Source organism: Magnusiomyces paraingens, assembly GCF_902498895.1.
Source record: "Magnusiomyces paraingens strain CBS 517.90 genome assembly, contig: contig1, whole genome shotgun sequence".
Classification (NCBI taxonomy): domain Eukaryota; kingdom Fungi; phylum Ascomycota; class Dipodascomycetes; order Dipodascales; family Dipodascaceae; genus Magnusiomyces; species Magnusiomyces paraingens.
This window is the reverse complement of record NW_022474067.1, coordinates 3553264-3571966: the sequence shown is the minus strand read 5'-3', so window position 1 is coordinate 3571966 and position 18703 is coordinate 3553264. Positions and strand designations below refer to the sequence as shown.

The following is an 18703-nucleotide window of genomic DNA, read 5'->3' as shown; positions in this document are numbered from 1 at the left end:
CTCTCCCCTCCTTCTCTCTCTTTTTTTTTTTTTTTTTTTTTTTTTTTTTTTTTTCTCTCTCTCTCTCTTTTTCTAAATTTTTTCCCATTATACTTTCATACCCAAATATCTTATACACATTCTTCAGTCATGAAACTGGAAATAAAAATCGTCTTCTTCGCCAATGTCTTCTTGGTACTCTTCGCAGCCTTTCAATTAAGAGACCTCATCTCTCTTCTACATGACTCGGCACAAATAAATCCAATCACTTCCTCAGATATGGAACCTATCTCTGAGAATGACTCGCGAAGCCTCATCATCCCTAAAATTATCCACCAAACTTACAAAACAGAAGAAATCCCTAAAAAATGGATTAATGAACAACAATCTTGTGTCAACCTCCATAGCGATTACAAGTATATTCTATGGACTGATGAAATGGCCCGCAACTTTATCAAGGATAATTACAACTGGTTTTTAAAAACTTTTGACTCCTATCATCACAATATCATGCGTGCAGACGTAATTCGCTACTTTGTCCTCTACCATTACGGTGGCATCTACATTGACCTTGACGATGGCTGCGATACAAAACTCGACCCCTTGCTTAGTATCCCAGCATGGCTTCGCAAAACTGACCCAACTGGAGTCTCAAATGATATCATGGCTTCTATCCCTAAACATAAATTCTTTGAAAGAGTCATTTCAAGCCTTGAAAAGTACAACCGTAACTGGATTGTCTCTTACATCACCATCATGTACTCTACAGGCCCCCTATTCCTTTCAGTCATTTGGAAACAATACCTTCGTGCTACCCCTCAACAAGGTTCAGATATTATCAAAGTTCTCCTCCCCCTCGTTGGATCAAAACACACCTCTCTCTTTTTCCACCAAGTTCAGGGCTCTTCCTGGCATCTCAGTGATGCCCAGTTTATCCTTGGCATGGGCAAACATCTTGCTGTGTCCATTGTTGGCTGCACCATGTTAGGCTTGTTTTTCCTCTTTTGCGAATACAAACTCGTCCAATGGGTTCTCTCCTTCCGCTCTTCTTCTAAAAAATTCTCTCCCAATGTCAACAACTCTCGCAGAAAACGTTCAACTCGCAGACTCCTCCGTCATATTTATGCAACTTTGGCCCGCAAACATTCTTCTTCAAGCTCTATTAATAATAACAATAATAATAAAAAGTCGGCCACATACACTTATGTTCCCGCTACCTCCGATGACGCCATGCTAACACCCCAAACAGCTGCTATCATGCTCTCGCCTAGCTTACAATCCACATCTGACGATTATTACGATGAAGAAGCTGCCATCGATGATCTCGATTTTGATGACGACTTTTTGGATGAAAAGTCTGCTGCTGCTGCCGTTGCCGTTGCTGCTGCCGCTGCCACTGCCACTTCTAATAATAACCTTTACATTTCTAGAGGTGAAAAACTCTCCATCATTTCAGACTCTCAGTCGTCTACCCCAAGCACTGGAGGTTCTGTGCTTGTTTCGGCTGTCTCATCTGTCCCTCTCCTTGGCCATTTGTTTTCAAAACTTTTTGACAAGGATGTTAATGGTGGATCTTCTATTGCTGATTTTTACTATAGCAGTGATGATGAAGCTACTAATAACAGCAGTCACACCAATAAGGAGGAATCAGCTGGCTTGCTTCCTCTTTATCATACCAAGAGCAATAGCGCCTCAGCAATTTATCCCAATAATAATAATAATGAAAGAGTCCCCCTGACGTTTAACAAGGCTGTGGTGACCAATAATAATAATAATAATAACAACAGCAACACTCTTGCACCTCCTCCTCCCTCTATATTTATCAACCATGTAGGTGATGAGGGGAGTGACGTTGAGTGTGAAAATGAATACACTGGCAGTTATCTTTCACCCAAGAAACAAATGGTGAATGTTTCAACCGTGAGTCTTGCATCATCTGCTGCCAATGATGACGAAGCTCCGGATTATCAAAATCAACAATCACAATCACAACAAGATCAGTCTTCGTTACTGACACCCATTCAAACTTATTCTCTGAGGCCGGTTACATCAGGGTCTAGTGTGGGTAGCAGTAGCTATTATTCTAATGATGAGCCGTCAAGTTCTTTAGTCTCTAAGACCAAGGAGAATTGATTTTATAGAGTCTCTCGTTATTTTATTTAGATAGACATGATTTTATTTATATTTTTTTTTTTTTTTTGGGATATATTATTACAGCTATACAACTATTATTATCATTACAGGGAAGAGTAAATGAGATGGAATTTTCTTTTTATCGGATTATAAAGGGATTTTACAAACCTATACCAACAACAACAACAACAACAACAACAACCCTCATTAGCATGGCCTTTTTTTATTATTATTATTCATTGAACGACTAACGATGACCAAATTTTTTTTTTTAATGAAGTGACGACCCCACCCCGCCAATTTTTAAAAAATTAAAAAAAAAAAAAAAAAATATTAAAAAATATATTTATAAAAAATTCCATTCGTTTATAAAGAGAGAAGAATTCAAAGAATAAAAATTAAAAAAAAAAACCCTTTTTTACACTTTCACTTTATACTATTTTTTTTTCTATATATATATATGTTTTATTATTATTATTATTATTATTATTATCATTTTTTTTATTCTTTAAATTAATTTGGAATATTCCAAAAAAAAAAAAAAAAAAAAAATTATTTCCCAATTTTTAAATTATTAGACATGTATTTTTATTTATATATATATATTTCATAAGTGTGTGTGTGTGTTATTTCTCACCACTTTTGTATATTTTTAAAAAAAACAAAATTGAAAAATTTAACATTTTAAAAAATCTTTTGTTTGTTTGTTTGTTTACAATTTCATGAGAGAGAGAAAGAGAAAAAAAAAATGTATCCCTTTTGAGGTCTTTTTTTTTTTTGTATACAAAATAACAATGATTGATTGGAATCAAAATATTAAAATTTGTTTTTTTCTTTTTATTTTTTATTTCAACGTTTCATATACTTAAGGGGTTGGAACGAGAGATATTATCATGATGGAGATATATATATATATATATAAATTTTGGTAACCAAAAGGGTCAGGAAATAAATGGAACATCTTTTCCCGAGGAATGTAGTGCATAGGAATTATAATAATAATAAATGAATCAAGGAATCAAGGAATAAATGAATGAATCCCATGTATATATTTCATAGTATTTGATAGTATACCAAAGATCCAAAAAAAAAAAAAAGAAAAAAAGAAATAGGTGATTGTTGACCATTTATAACCTAAAAAAAATAAATGAAAATAAATAAAAATAAATGAAAATAAAAAAAAGGTGTTTTTTTCTGTTTGAATGTCATTTTTTTTTTCATTTACACTTTGAAAAGAAATTGTCGAATTTACAATATATTAAAAAAAAAAAAAAAAAAAAACCCTTTTGTGTTATTAATCATCATAACTACTATACAAGCCGTACATAAACCAATAGTTAGATATATATATATATATATATATATAGAGAGAGAGTGTGTGAGAAAGAGAAAGAGCTATACTAAATAACTAGTTTTTTTTTCAAATTAAAAGTATTTTTTTTTTTCCCCCCTTCCCCTCCATAATTTAAAATTCAACTTGTTTGTTTATATCTTTTCTTTTCTCTTTATTATTAAAAAGTTATACAAATTAACATTCATTTCATAATTATGTATACGCGTATATTATTTTCTTCTTCTTCTTATTCTTCTTCTTCTTCTTATTCTTCTTTTTTTTTTTTACTTTCTCTCTTACAATTTGAAAAAGTTGCCATGATTACGTAAAAAATATTGTGGGTTGATTTCTGATCTTCTTCTTCAAGTTTGGGACTTTTTTTTCAGAAGAAGAAGAAGAAGAAGAAAAAGATCATCACCAGACTAAATTAAATTGGTTTATAAACCAATTTATATCATATTTGATTCCTCCTCCCTCCCACGTTTATGGAGGGTTGGTTTCCTTAAATTTAATCATGTAGTTTAAGCTTGTATTCTTAACTTTACAGAAGAAAACATTAAAAAAAAAGATAATTAAAGAATTTTTATTTTTTTTTTATTTCTTCCATTCAATGGTTAAATATGAGGGGGAGGGGGGGGGAGGTTTTATTTTCCTTCTTTGTTTATAGAAATATATGAGTTTGTAATTACTCGGAAAAACTGTTTGAGTTTCTGGACAAACTTTTTATCCGTATGAAGTTTCATGATGATGTTCTTTATATGTATAATAATAATAATAATAAATGGATCATCACGAGATGCTCTCTTAAAAATGCGGAGAAAAAAAATAAATCAATATGATTGAAACATTCTCGGGATAAAATAAATGAAATGAAATAAAATAAAATAAAATAAAATAAAATAAAATAAAAAAAAAAGTTTTTTTTTTTTTTTTTAACAAAAAATGAAAACCTCAGACTCTATGAAAAATCCTTCACTTAAGTTTTTTTTAATTGTTAAAAGAACAAGTGTTTTATTTATTTATTTATTTTCCTTGTTAAAATCGTTTTTTTTTTCTAGTTCTACTTTATTTTTTTTTATTTGTATAAATTTAATTAAATTAAGTTAAATTAAATTAAATTAAATTAAAAAAACAAAGTTTATAACTAATGATGGCTTAGAACAATTGATATCTCAATAGATATATATGTCAAAACTTTAATTTATTTATTTATTTATATATATATATATATATATATTACACGTTATACTATAACAATCGATTTCAATATTACCTATCGTATTAACGTAAACTCTTTTCTTTAAAAATTAAAAAAATTAAAAAAATTAAAAAATTAAAAAATTAAAAAATTAAAAAATTAAAAAAAAAAAAGAGATTTTATTCATGAATAATGAATAATGATTGATTATCATTCTAAATCACCCCTAGTTTTATTTTTATTTTTATTTTATTTTATTTTATTTTCTTTTGGTTCCGCGGACTTAATTTGAAATTTTTTAAGATCTTTCTTCCATGTACTATTACTTCAATTTATCTTTTTTTTTTTCCTTCTTTTTTGTGATCCTACCAAATATATATATATATATATATATATCTTCTCATTTTCTTTAAAGATTCAGTTTTTTTTTATAAAAAATCAATATTTTTTTTCTTGCTTTTTTAAGTTCCTTTTGCCATTGCCATTGCCATTGCTATTTATATTTCTATTACCTTTTAATTTCAAAAGAAAAAAAAAAATAATAACTTCTTTCTTGACTTCTCCTCTTCTTCTTCCTCCACTTTCCTCCCCCACCTTTTTTTTTTTTTTTTTTTTTTTGCAATTCACATTTGTAGGCCCTCAATCTTTTTTTTTTTATACGACGCCTTGTCTTTTTGAATATCCTTCCCCACACTTTATTTCTTACTTTCTTTCTTTCGTTCTTTATTTCTTACTTTTTTTTTTTTCCTTTGGTTTCATATATAATATATATATATTAATTATTCTGGGAAATCAGCCAAGCAAATTTGTTTATTTTTTTTTTTTTTTTTTTGAACTGTCCTGTTGACACAGATCCTCTCTGCAGACTTTTTTTTTTTTTTTTTTCAAAACTTTTGTCATTCTTTACATATATGAAATAAATAATTAAGCTGGGGAAAAAAAAAATAAAAGGAAAGAATCAAAGTATATATATATATAGTACCAATTAAATACAAATAGTCTTTGCTTTGTTGTTTTCATGATAACATTCATTCAATGTTGAAGAAAATTTCAAAGCTTTTTTTTGTCTAGACTATATATACAATTTACTTCATTTTCTTTAGGAATTCTCCTTAATAATAACTTTTGCACCTACATACTACAACTAAGTACTTTAAGTACTTTAAGTACTACACAATCATGATTCATCTTCAAATTTGAAAAATATAAAAAATATAAAAAAAAAAAAAAAAAAAACCTTTTCAATCTTTGAGATCGGGTCGCACGGCCGGACCTTGAAAAAAAAAATTAAATAAATAAATAAATAAATAAAAAAAGATAACAACGTGCCTTTTCATTTTATCGTATATATGGCTTATTGGCACGGCTCTGTCAAAAAAAAAAAAAAAAAAAAAAAAAAAAAAAAAAAATTCTTTGAAAAACCTGTTGACCCTGTACACATCTCTTACACCATGATGATGAAAATAACGGTTATTTAGAGGTTTACCGCGGAGTCTTAAAAAAGTTTTCCTTTTTTTTTTTTTTTTTAAATTTACTGGACATACCAATATCTTATTTGATTCAAATGGTTTTGTTTGCTTGCTAAGGAAATTTGTAATAATAATGTTAATAATAATATACTTCCAAAAAATAATAATAATAAAGCTTTTGATTTATTTATTTGATTTATTTGAAACCCTCTCTCTCTTTTTTTTTTTTTTTTTTTGTCTTTATTTCTAACTTAAGGCGGGCTTTTTGTTTTCAAACTTTGCTAAGACTTGCTTTCTTTATCAATGACCTCCTTTCTTCAATCATCAATTCTATCATAATAATGATGATCATCATCATCATCAACTCCGCACTTGTATTGTTATTGTTATATTGAGATATCAGACATATCTTTGTTTTCTACTTTTTATTTTATTTTATTTTATTTAAAAAAAAAGGCTGGTTATCGTTAGCTGCGATAAGAGCCTTTATCATAGTGTAATAGTGTAATTGTATAATAATGTAATAATAATATATTTAATATATATATTTAATAATTAATATAGTAAGTTACGTAACTTTGTTGGTTTGCTATTAAATTTGCAGCAGCTGCTGCTTTTTTAATTGTTGTTGTTGCTGCTGCTGTTGCTGCTGCTGTTGCTTTTCTTTTCTTTTGATTTTGCTGCCACAAATTTCTGCCGCCCGATTACAATTTTTTTTTTTCTTCAACAACGTCAACAACTTCAACAACTTCAACAACTTCAAATGATTCCTTTTTTTTTTTTTTTCATCTTTAAAAATGAATTTATTTTATTTTTTTTTTATTTCAGGAGAAATGATATCATTGTAGAAAAACTTTACTGCACCGCTTTCTTCTTCTTCTTCTTTTACTTTTACTTCTTTTAAAGAAAACTACCGCATTTGTCTTTCTTTCTTCAATGATTTATTGTTGAAATATTTTTACTTTTAACTTTTCCAACATAACATACGCGCGCACTACACATTTGCTTGCGCTACAATTCTTATACTGTACCTTATTTCTTCTTATAAGAATATATATATATATATTGAAATAACCAGTTATACACTTTTATAAAGCCATATGTAACAGAACTTGTTTGTTTATAAAATAATGAAGAAGATGAAGAAGAAGAAAAAAAAAATTTTCTTTTATTCTTAAATAAATCTTTTTTTTTTCTATCGAATAACTACACTTCAATGTGGACGAACCCGACTGCCCCGTGGGTCATTTTAATTCATACTTGGAAATGATCGGGTTTGTAAAAATTATAAACAGTTTGCCCTGATATAATATAAAACATATATGTCCTTCTTATTTTTTTATTTTTTTATTTTTTTATTTTTTTATTTTTGCACAAATCACAAACTCAAGGATTTGATGATTCCTAATCACACTGACTGCCATTAACCAATTTTTTTTTTCTCTTTATTCTTCAATGGTTATTATCGTATATCGTATATATATATGCTTACATCCATTATAGCCTCGGCATTAAAGACATTAAAAAAAAATAAAAAAAAAAAAGAACTTTGATCTTTCAAATGCTTTTCAAATATTTTTTTTTTTTTCTCTGATCCGAGGTTACTTTAATTTTTTTTTTTTATTTTTTTTTGGTAAGGCTTTGCATGGAACCGTGTTGAACAAAAAAAAAAATAAAAATAAAAAAACAAAATAAATGGCATCACTTTTTTTTGTTCCCGAGTTTCCAGCTTCCATGATGTGTTTACTCTTGACGGAAAGATTGACACATCCCATTCCATTTGAATCTTTGCAACATTTGAAAAAAAAAAAAAAAAAAATTCCTTTCCTCTTGTCAATCTTGCGGTTCTAGAACCAATTTTTTTATTTTATTTTGTTTTGTTTTGTTTTATTTTGTTTTATTTTTTTTCATCATGATCTTGAATTTGTTTCTCTGTTTTCCCCATTTTACAAGATGATTCTGATGAGACTCAATGTTATTATTATAATATCCCTAAGAGAAATCTTTCCGTACCTTTAAAAAAAAAATATAAACTAAATATTAGAGGTTTGACGGATCTCGGTTACCTTCATATTATTAAGTCTACCGTCATTTCTGTACTGTACATGTTTCTTTTGCCACGGGGTTTTATTTTATTTTATTTTATTTTATTTTTAGGTAGTCTTTAAACATAAAATGCTTTAGAATTAAAGTAAAAGTAAAAAAAAAAGTAAAGTAAAACACATTGATAACTAGCTCATCGTTCATATACAAATTTTTCATTCGGAATTATTCTAAATCCTTTAATTCCGTATTTATGTATATTAATCATGCTCAAAAGAGCTTATGTTTTTTTTTTATTCCTCCTTTTAAAAAAATATTCTATTTTTACTTCTCATTGAAAATATAATTAAATTAAAAAAAAAAAAAATAGATAATGTGCTCTCATGAGAAATATATATATACCTCTATGATGGGACTTTAGTGTGTTTGTTCTTTGACAATTTGCTCGTCCATAAAACCTTGACAATTTGTTTTTAGACTAGACTCTAACTCTAAGTGTTAGAGTCTAATAATTATTTAATCGCGTGAGCATATATACATTGGCTATATTTATCAATTCCCCCTTCTCTTTTGAAATAACATATCGTAAAATATACGTGAGATTTACACATGTCCAATCTTCTGACTCAATGATATACACTTAAATAAAAAAAAAAAAAGATGAATATCGTGGGGTAAAAAAGAGCTTTCAAAAAAAATTTCATGGGCTTTGTTTCACCATACTATATATCAAGGCACTCAACGCTTTATTAAAACCCTATTTTTATTTTTATTTAATTTGACTTCATCACTACATCTCCAAAACCACAAAAAATAAAAATAAAAATAAAAATAAGTCCCTAAAACCAGCTTCTCGAGAAACAAGAGATCAAACACCAAAAGTTCCAAGCTTATCTCCATTTACTGATTTCAACCATTTGTTTAGTTTCCATTAAATTGTTTAATAAATAATTAGGGTAAGGGTTATTTATCTCATAAATATTCTTTATATATTTATATTATTTAAAACTTTTAAGCAAGCGTTAGTGGTTTAGCGGTAAAATTCGTCGTTGCCATCGACGAGCCCCCGGTTCGACTCCGGGCTGACGCATAGACTTTAATTTTTTTTTTTTTTTTTTACTTTGCAACTCAAATCTTTTTTTTATTGATTATTGATTGCATTTATCTCAAGATAAATATCCATTTTTTATCTATTATTTATTTATATATATATATTTTTTAAAAAAAAAATTCTCTTTGAATTTAAATACTAAAATGGCCAATTTAGTATTTTTTTTTTTTTCTATTGTTCCTAAAACCCATTTTAAAAATTTCTAAACATCTTCGTTGTTGTGTAATTTGTTCAATCTTACCTTATACTTTTCAAAAAAAAAAAAAAAAGTTCAAAAGAAAATAAAATTATTATTATAACTAACCCACCAAGACACCCACCCATGAGAGAAATCATTCATCTATCTGTTGGTCAATGCGGAAACCAAGTTGGAAATGCCTTTTGGCAAACAATTTGTGCAGAACATGGCATTTCCTATGACGGTTCTTACACTGGTAATACCCCTGAATCCCAACTCACCCGAGCCAATGTCTATTTCAACGAACTTAACCACCATAAACGATATGTCCCCCGCAGCATTATTGTTGACTTGGAACCAGGCCCAATTGATTCCTTGCGCAGTGGTCCCTTAGGATCTCTTTTCAAACCTGACAATTACGTGTTTAGTCAAGCTAGTGCTGGGAATAACTGGGCAAAGGGATTTTACACTGAAGGTGCTGATTTGGCAGAAGAAATTATGGATACCATTCGAAGAGAAGCAGAACAATGTGATTTGCTTACTGGTTTTCAATTATCACATTCTCTTGGTGGAGGAACTGGCTCAGGTCTTGGAGCTCTTATTGTGGCTAAACTAAGAGAAGAATACCCAGATCGCATGATGGCTACTTTTTCAATATTACCCTCACCTAAAGTCTCTAATACAGTAGTTGAACCTTACAATGCCACACTTGCAACTAACCAGCTAATTGAACATGCAAGTGAAGTATTTTGTTTTGATAATGAAGCTATATTTGATATTTGCCAAAAAACCCTTCGCCTCCCGCAACCTTCTCATACGGACCTAAATACCATCATTGCTCAAGCAGCTTCAGGAATTACTACCTCTTTAAGGTTCCCTGGTCATCACAATACTGACCTTCGCAAGCTCGCAGTAAATCTAGTACCTTTCCCACGTTTACATTTTTTGACAGTTGGGTTTGCCCCCCTTGTCTCAGTCTCAGCAGCTTCTTTCCGCACAATGTCTGCCCCAGAACTTATTCAGCAGCTCTTTGCACCTTCTAGTGTTTTAATTGCTGCTGATCCCCAACGAGGTAAATACCTAACTGCTGCCGCATCGTTCAGAGGAAAACTTTCTATCCGTGATGTTGAAGAACATATGAAGATTGCTCGTAATAAAAACAAGGCACAGTTTGTCCAATGGATTCCAGATAGCATTCAGACCTCGTTATGCACTGTCCCTTCACAAACTCATCAGGTTTCAGCAACTTTTATTGCAAATAATACTTGCATTGCAGAAGTCTTTTCTCGTATCCAAGCACAATTCACACCAATGTTTAGGCGCAAGGCCTTTCTACACAATTATACCCACGAAGGCATGGACGAGGCTGAATTCTCTGAAGCTGAGCAAAACTTAATTGACTTGCTCAATCAGTACAAGCAATACCAAGACGTTGATTTAGAAGATGATGAAGGATATTCTGATAAGCATCATCATGATGGGTTGGAATTTAATGAAGAAAGCACAATGTATTCATTTAATGAAAGGGCGCCAACTACTACAGTAAATGTCGGTTACTAGAATAAAAAAAAAAAAAAAGTGAAGAATTTTTTTTTTTTTTTTACATAAGTATGATTTTATAAGAAAAATAATTTGCTTTTGATATCAATATATATAATTACATGTAGTAAGTATTTTTATAATAATAATTATTTGCTTGTTTATTTTTTTTTCCCCACTCAAAAATCACAGAAATAATAAATAAAACAATAAAATTCACTGTTTCTTAAGGATTTATTTGTTTTGATTCAAATATTACAACCCTACATATTATTAACTCTATTCTTATAAATTGAATATAAACATACAAATGAAACTACTTTTATAATAATTTTCTCACTTTAATAAGCCTTCTGCCTTCTATTAGGTATTCATTCCTTTTCCCTACGAGTGGTTTTGATCTGTGCGACCTACCCAGCACATTTCCACTTATCTTTACGGGCTAGTCAATTAAACTAAACCAAATAATATTCTTTCCTTAGGTTCAGTCAAAGTGAGCACTTCTGTAAACTCCCTCCGGAAAAGGGAGGGCATTTGGTAAATAAATCCGGTATCTTAATTACTTCAAAAGTGTTTGAATTACTTTAATGAAACTTATCACATATTTTTTCACTTTAATTTTGTTCTATTTCAGTAAAAAAGATGTCTTGATGCAATTTTAAAATAATATAATATTTGATGATGCCTTTTATATAAGTCTTACATTTTAACTTTTTAAGTTACTTGCCTTGCTAGCTCAATCGGTAGAGCGTGAGACTCTTAGATAATAGTTATCTCAAGGTTGGGGGTTCGAGCCCCCCGTAGGGCTTCTTTTTTAAATCAAATTTTTTTTTTTTAAATCCAAGTTTTTTACTTCGATTATTAAAACTGTTTATTATAATTCCCCATTATTATATACTATTTAAGAGATAACTTAAATAAGTTTTTTAATTTACTTCTTATTTGATGCTTCTTTTTGGGAGACTCTGTGAACAGTTCTGGTTCACTGTTAAAAGATTCTAGAGACTCCATGGTGGTCACAGATGAAACAACACTTGGTTTCCATTCATCAGATTCAAGAGAGCTGTTATGTATAATACAATATGTATTGTTTATTTCAAGTCTTTGGTCTTGATCTTTGTATTTTAACATGACATCATCGGTATTATTGTCCAGGGGAAACGAATTTTGATTTTCTCCGTTTTCAGGCTCTTTCTTTTCATAAAAATACCCCTGGCTAGTCATATTTTCTGTATCTGAAGAAACTATCATTGATGTTGCACAAAGTACCTCAACATGTTTTAAAATTTCCTGTCTTTTTCTTTCTTCTTCTTCCTGTTCCATTTTCAAAACCGCTTCGTATAGTTTTTGTCGAAGGCCAGATTGTGGAGAAACAGTAACTTTTGGAGTATATTCAGTTCGACAAGTACTCTCATATTTTTTATCAAGATCTTTAAAGTACCTTTCTTGTTCAGCTGGAACCATGGTATTTAAAATGGCCCAGTGCTGTTCTTGTTGTTCAAAAGGTAGAGAATTCATGTACTTGCTCATTGTTAGAATTTGAATTTTTTTTTTCTTTGTATTAATATATTGTTTGTAAAGTAAAAAAAAAAATGATTTTTTATAAAAAATAGAGAAAACTTTTCCCTTTTATATCTTTTGTTATAAAAACTTTTAATAGATTTTAAAGCATTAAATTAAAAAAAAAGAACTGTCTTTAACTGTGCGAAGTTAAGCTATCATTTTTTGAGGGCATGAAATATATCTTTTTCAAGTATTTTTACAGGATTTTCATGGTTTTTTTGCATAAAAATTTCATGACTGATTATTGTTTAACTAGGTTGTAAGCTTATTTACCTAAAATTTATTTAACATGGTAAATTTTACATTAGCTTTAAGTTCTCACAATTTGATTCAATTTAATAAACAATTACTTCAATATTATTTTTTTCATTACATATAGAGGGTTTCAACTTATGGTTTAATGTATTTCAAAATTTTAATTCGTCAAGTGGAACACCTTCTTGAATGTTCTTTGAAACTTGGCTTTAAGCGAAGTCTTTGGCTTCTTAACTTCAAATGTAGCCATATAGGATTCATCATCATCTGTATAACAAAAAACGCTGGGGTCAACTATTTCCAAATTTTTGTTTCTTGATGAAGACTCCTCACTGAAACTGGGGAAATCTCTGATTGAGTCTATAGGAGTAATAATGAAATTGGTTTCAAACCCTTCATTTTTTTGGGAAAATGGGTTTTGAGACTTTTTCTCCATAGCGGACTCAGGAGAAATAGTGGAAGAAACTGAGGATCTTTCGCTAACATAATCACTAAATGGAGACTCCACTATTTTATATCGAGCCTGAAAAGCCATAATCTTCATATTTAATTCTTCATCTTCAGAGTCATAAACCGTAGACGGGTCTTCAAAAGGGTTGGTAGCAGGTTCGTTTCCAAAAACATCTTTAACAGAAGCAAGATGTTTAGGGAAAAAGTCACCAGCGTCAGTGAATTTGTTATAATCTTTCTTTTTAGAGAAAAGCTTAGCTCTGAGACCAGTTGATTTGTTAGATGAATATTTCGGCCAAGTCATTTTCAATTTTTTCTATCTGTTTAAATAGATTTTAATAAAAAGTTTTTTTTTTTTGAAAATTTCGAGAATTTTTGCTCTTTTTATACATTATTTCTTTTTATCCATTGTTCAAACATGTTCCTTCTTAATCGTTTAAAAATTGACGATAGAAACTTTTAATTGATGCCAAAATGTGGTATAGATTTTATTTCAATTTCATGCACAATAGTTTTAACGTTCAGGTATTAGCAGGTGGTTTATCTATTAATGTCTGGTCAATAATAAAAAAAAAATACTTCAAATTAATTCTTGTGTTATTTTAAATAGTAAACACATATACCCACATGAATTTGTTATTAACCAGCACTGCATGCTGAAATTTTCACCTCAACATGAATTCAAGGATTCTCGTTTTATGCAAATAATTCATATGAAATCACTTTTGGAAATTTATACATTCATCTACTAAAGCCCACATGTCAATTGACCTAACTCTGCATTATTTTGGAATTCCAGCTGTTTGAAGATAAATATTAAATTTTATTAGCTAAATTTATTCAAATAAACTTTTCAAGCAAGCCTATATTAAATGTTTATTTATTATACATATTTCTGTAATACATTCTGTTCATTTCTTTAAGTTCTGCATCTGTAAAGTCTTCTTTAATTAAAACTACCTGGTGGCCAGGCGGAGAATTTGCAACTAAAACATCAATTTTCTCCTTCACCGACATTTCATGGTATGCTTTCGGAAATTCAGGAAATTTCTTGTCACCAAGTGTTAGTGAACCCACAGACATTTGTTTACTTGGGGTAGATGAAATAGAAGAGGCACCTGAGCTTATATTGTCATTATGTATCAGCGATAGCTCAAACTGCTCATCAAGGGCTTTAATATATTCTTTTTGCTCTTCCAGTGTCATTGAATTTAAAACAACCATATGAGTGGCCCAAAGATCGGCCGAAATGTAGTTAAAGTATTTGCAAGTCATTTTATCTGGGGTAGTTGATATGATATGTATACTGGGGAAGAAATCAGGCTTTCTTAAGGAAATCAGCTTAAATTTATAGAATTTAAAAAACTTCATAGTATCATTAATTTGTGGTAAAAAAGATTATACTATATTCTATTTATTTTTATTTTGTTAATGCGTTCTTCAGTGACATTAATGTTAGGCCCTTAACACAACGGTTGAGATTAGTTAATGCATGAACTATGAAAGAATGAGTAGTTTTGATTAGTGGTTTATAGATAACTAATAATTTTAAAAAAATTAAATCAAATTAAATTAAATTAAATAATGGTATTTCATTAATGATATCTTGTGGTGATGTAGTAAAAAATCGATTTGTAAACTTGTTGGCTTTTATTGTTCTTATTCCTATATCCAAAAGGAAATGTTTCCTAATTAAGGAAATTTCATTCACATGAGGCTCAATCTCTCATAGGTATCATTGCAATAAAAACCTCAACAACCTTGTTAGGTTTGTAGTTGATTTTGACCAGGTATTACAGACTTTTTGTACCTTGGCGTCCAACTTATAAAAAGGACGTTTCCCTCTCATTTCATTAGTTTTTTTTTTCCTTGCTTCTCTCTTTTCAATCTTTTTTAGTAGTGTTGATTTAAAAGATTAATGAATCTCAGTTTTAATCTTCAACTCCGTCGAAGAGTCTTCCGCATAAATCTTGTTTTTGTGACATTTAACATAGGTGTTCCTCTCCCTGTTAAAGCAAAGTTCTCTTTTTAAAATAGCTATTTCACATTTTTATCAGCGAATAAAAAACACATTTTACCTCGTTTAAAAAAAAAATCAAAGTCGCAGTTTTGTCTACCATATTAGCAGCTTACTTGATCCCGCTTTTTTTGTGCTTGTACTACAAACGTCAAAGAATACAGCGATATCCAATCGTTGGAGCGCGGAATCAATGCAAACCACTTCTTCTTCAAAGCTACCTACGCACCAAATACTGCAGTACCGAACCCCCAAATCCAGAAGCTATTCTTTGCCATCCATCCCCGAACAAGAAGATGACTTAGGAATAAAAAGCTTGGATTCAAGCCTGCCACGGATTCATAAGAAGTCATATCAGATAAATAAGGGGATTTTTCAGCGAGCAAAAGAAATGGGTGGGGAATTAGATAATGCACAAACAAGCTCTTCTCAATTTCAAATTTTTAGCGATGGTAATGGAGTAAAGAAATCTACTGGTGTTTTGGGATTTTTGGGAATAAAATCGTCACCATCATCACAAGAGCCATCAGCTGAAATAAAACCATCTCCTACATCATCACCAACATCTTCTGCATCTTCTGATTCACCTTGTTCCAATGATGAATTCTTTCAATATTCCAATAGTAGCAATATCAATGTGGTAACACCCTTGTTAGTCCCACAACCAGTTACTAGAAAGTGTCAATCAGATGACAGCCAAAGGGATCATTTGGGAAGCCTTGCCGAAACAATTATTGGTGTAGATGGTATAAACACTACTAATCCAACTGGAAATGTTTACAATAATACCAGTGGAAGCTGCAGTGATGATGAAGATGATAATGAAAACCTTAATGATTTGAAACCTCCAGATCCATTTTATCCGCCTGAAGATCCCCCAGTCCAGCCTCCCAAAGGGCCCCAGCCACATCCTGATCCAAACCCACCAACTTTACCGCCAGAAAAAATACCCAAGAAGGGTAAGAATATTATTTTGTGCTTTGATGGTACATCAGAGACATTTGGAGCAAATCCGCATACCAATGTGCTTAAATTTTTTAAACTTCTCGATCGTTCAGACAAAACAGTACAAGTATCCTACTACCAGCGTAAGTATTTCAAAACATGTTGTTGTTGTTGTTAAAACTAACTTTTTAATAAAAGCTGGCATCGGAACTTATGTAAAGGCTCTTGGAGCCATAGGCTACTCTTTGCGAATCGTTGAAACTATCAAAAATGGAATTGATTCTGCCATTGCATACTCTCTTGACGAAAAAATTCGGCAAGCTTATGCCTTTCTGATGAAATTCTATGAAGACCATGATCGCATATATCTTATTGGGTTTAGTCGTGGTGGGTTCACAGCGCGGGTGCTTGCAGGGATGATTGAACTTGTTGGTTTAATTCATCCGGGTTTGGAGGAAATTATTCCGACTGCTTGGAATATTTACAAAACATGGGAGTATGCAAGAAAAGATACAAAAGGTGGGCCAAGTACGGGTTTGCATACAACGTTAGCTGATGAGGTAAATTAAGAAGAAGAAAAAAAGTGACTTTGGAATATCACTAACTCTTTTTTAGTTTAAAAAAACTTTTTCACGACGGTCAGTCAAAATTCAATTTATGGGGTTGCTGGACTCAGTAAACTCTGTGGGAATATTGTATGACCGAATGTTTCCACACACCTCTAGTACTGGTATTATTCGCCATATTCGACACGCAATGAGCATTGACGAGCGACGAGGGAAATTCAAGCAGTATCCGTTTTCACATATTTACTATACTGTTGCCGGGAAGTACAATAACAATTCGCCCAATACAAATGCTTCAACTATTAGTACTCGCAGAAACTCGCCAACAGAAATGTCGCTTCCTGAACAAGTTTTGGGTGTCCAGTCAGCTGATGGAAATTGTGGGGATGATTACTGTGAGCAGTCTATAATGAGTTGTCCACATGAATGCTGTAATGATTCTGAGGATGTTCCAAGAGAGCTTTTGTCTAATCCCCCTAGTCCAAAAAACTCTATTCTTAATGCGGATGATGAGTGCGTTCCCAAGGATCACATGGCTTATACTGCTAAAGAAGCCCAATTATTGCAAAAGTGTGGTAGATTTATTGACGAGCTCGATCATAAAAAATTGCAAGATAAAGGACTCATGAATAAACAAGATTTTGAAGACAATTCAGAAAGGCTTCAGAATATTGAAATTTATTTATTGCGCAAAAATTCCACTGAAACAGATAGTGTTGCTGGAAGCAGTGTTGCTGGATCGGTTGCTAATGGAGTAAACGCAGTTCCTTTAAAACCTATGTGTAAAGACAAGTCTTCGGAGCTCAAAGTGCTTGCAACAAGGAACGAGGAGCTTCCCGCATCATATTGGATTAAAGCGGCAGGAACTACAATTTCGCTCCTAGACACGCCCGGTATGAATGAGCCAACACGACGATTGGTTCATGGGGAAATTAGTCCAATGGATCACAACCAGGCTTGTTCAGATGTGATTGAGCTGTGGTTTGCTGGAGACCACAGTGACGTTGGAGGTGGATGGGCATCAGATTCCAACGGAGGTCTTGCTGGCGATATTTCGTTTCGGTGGCTAATTGGTGAGTCCATTAAGGCTGGAGTGCGATTTAAGCCTGGCGCCGTGGAAGAATATTTAAGAGACCATGAGATTTTGCCTAGTTTGCGAGCACCACTTCACGACTCGCTAGATGTGCGTTTATGGGGGGTGAAGAAGGATGATGAATTTGGACGTGCGGAAAAGACATTTTTTGAGTCTTTTTTTTGGTGGGTTATTGAGTTGCTGCCATTGCCAACGTTTCGGTTCAACAAGAATAAAGACCGTTGGTCAAGATCAGTTGTGCCAAATGCAGGTCGCAGACGAGTAGTACCGCTAGATGCCAAATTTCACTGGAGTGTCTCGTGGCGAGCCATGTATGGTGGTATTCGAAATGAAGGAGCTCGGGAAGGACGTGGTCCAAAGCATGTGAATCGACATGACACGAAGGCTGCGTACTGGCCACCAAATTTAACTGCTTTACACGATTTGGTACCTTTATCTGCAAGTGCTGAGTTTAATCCGCCAGACGATATTGCTGAGGCCATTGAGTACTACAAGAAACATGGTGACGATAATGAAGAATACGAAGAAAAGAGCGATAATGGTGGTTCAAAGCGTGGGAATACTGGTAGTAGTAATAGTAAAGAAATTTTGGCCGGTCGGCGTTTAAGTATGTTGGTCAAAAAGCGACGCCATCATCGCAAAGGTGGTCGACATAAACACAATCATGCGGGAACTATTTGAATAGTTTATGTACATTTACATTTATTTTTATTTTTAACCAATGGAATCCTTGAAAAATACACAAAAAAAATGTGTGTATATTTTAACACTCGCTAATAGGCTACAGTGAAATACACCATTCAAAGTAAAGGATTACAATAAGGCTATGTT

The 18703-nt window shown here is 31.5% G+C and overlaps 6 protein-coding genes across 6 annotated transcripts; 3 read left to right on the top strand and 3 right to left on the bottom strand.

The window, feature by feature from the left end:
* Window positions 1-258: 258 nt before the first annotated feature.
* Window positions 259-2112, top strand: SAPINGB_P001057 (uncharacterized protein; the record flags this gene model as incomplete). The annotated part of the gene is made up of 1 exon (XM_031995780.1): window positions 259-2112. The coding sequence occupies one exon, from the start codon at window positions 259-261 to the stop codon at window positions 2110-2112; it is 1854 nt and encodes a 617-aa protein (XP_031851671.1).
* A 7476-nt stretch (window positions 2113-9588) lies between these two features.
* Window positions 9589-11004, top strand: SAPINGB_P001056 (uncharacterized protein; the record flags this gene model as incomplete). The annotated part of the gene is made up of 1 exon (XM_031995779.1): window positions 9589-11004. One exon carries the CDS (start codon window positions 9589-9591, stop codon window positions 11002-11004), a length of 1416 nt encoding a protein of 471 aa, XP_031851670.1.
* Window positions 11005-11880: 876 nt separating this feature from the next.
* SAPINGB_P001055 (uncharacterized protein) lies at window positions 11881-12513 on the bottom strand (the record flags this gene model as incomplete). Its single annotated transcript, XM_031995778.1, has 1 exon — window positions 11881-12513. One exon carries the CDS (start codon window positions 12511-12513, stop codon window positions 11881-11883), a length of 633 nt encoding a protein of 210 aa, XP_031851669.1.
* Window positions 12514-12961: 448 nt separating this feature from the next.
* On the bottom strand, window positions 12962-13555 carry SAPINGB_P001054 (uncharacterized protein; the record flags this gene model as incomplete). The annotated part of the gene is made up of 1 exon (XM_031995777.1): window positions 12962-13555. The coding sequence occupies one exon, from the start codon at window positions 13553-13555 to the stop codon at window positions 12962-12964; it is 594 nt and encodes a 197-aa protein (XP_031851668.1).
* A 572-nt stretch (window positions 13556-14127) lies between these two features.
* Window positions 14128-14526, bottom strand: SAPINGB_P001053 (uncharacterized protein; the record flags this gene model as incomplete). The annotated part of the gene is made up of 1 exon (XM_031995776.1): window positions 14128-14526. One exon carries the CDS (start codon window positions 14524-14526, stop codon window positions 14128-14130), a length of 399 nt encoding a protein of 132 aa, XP_031851667.1.
* A 1133-nt stretch (window positions 14527-15659) lies between these two features.
* On the top strand, window positions 15660-18553 carry SAPINGB_P001052 (uncharacterized protein; the record flags this gene model as incomplete). The annotated part of the gene is made up of 3 exons (XM_031995775.1): window positions 15660-16356; window positions 16412-16773; window positions 16829-18553. 3 exons carry the CDS (start codon window positions 15660-15662, stop codon window positions 18551-18553), a joined length of 2784 nt encoding a protein of 927 aa, XP_031851666.1.
* Window positions 18554-18703: the final 150 nt, after the last annotated feature.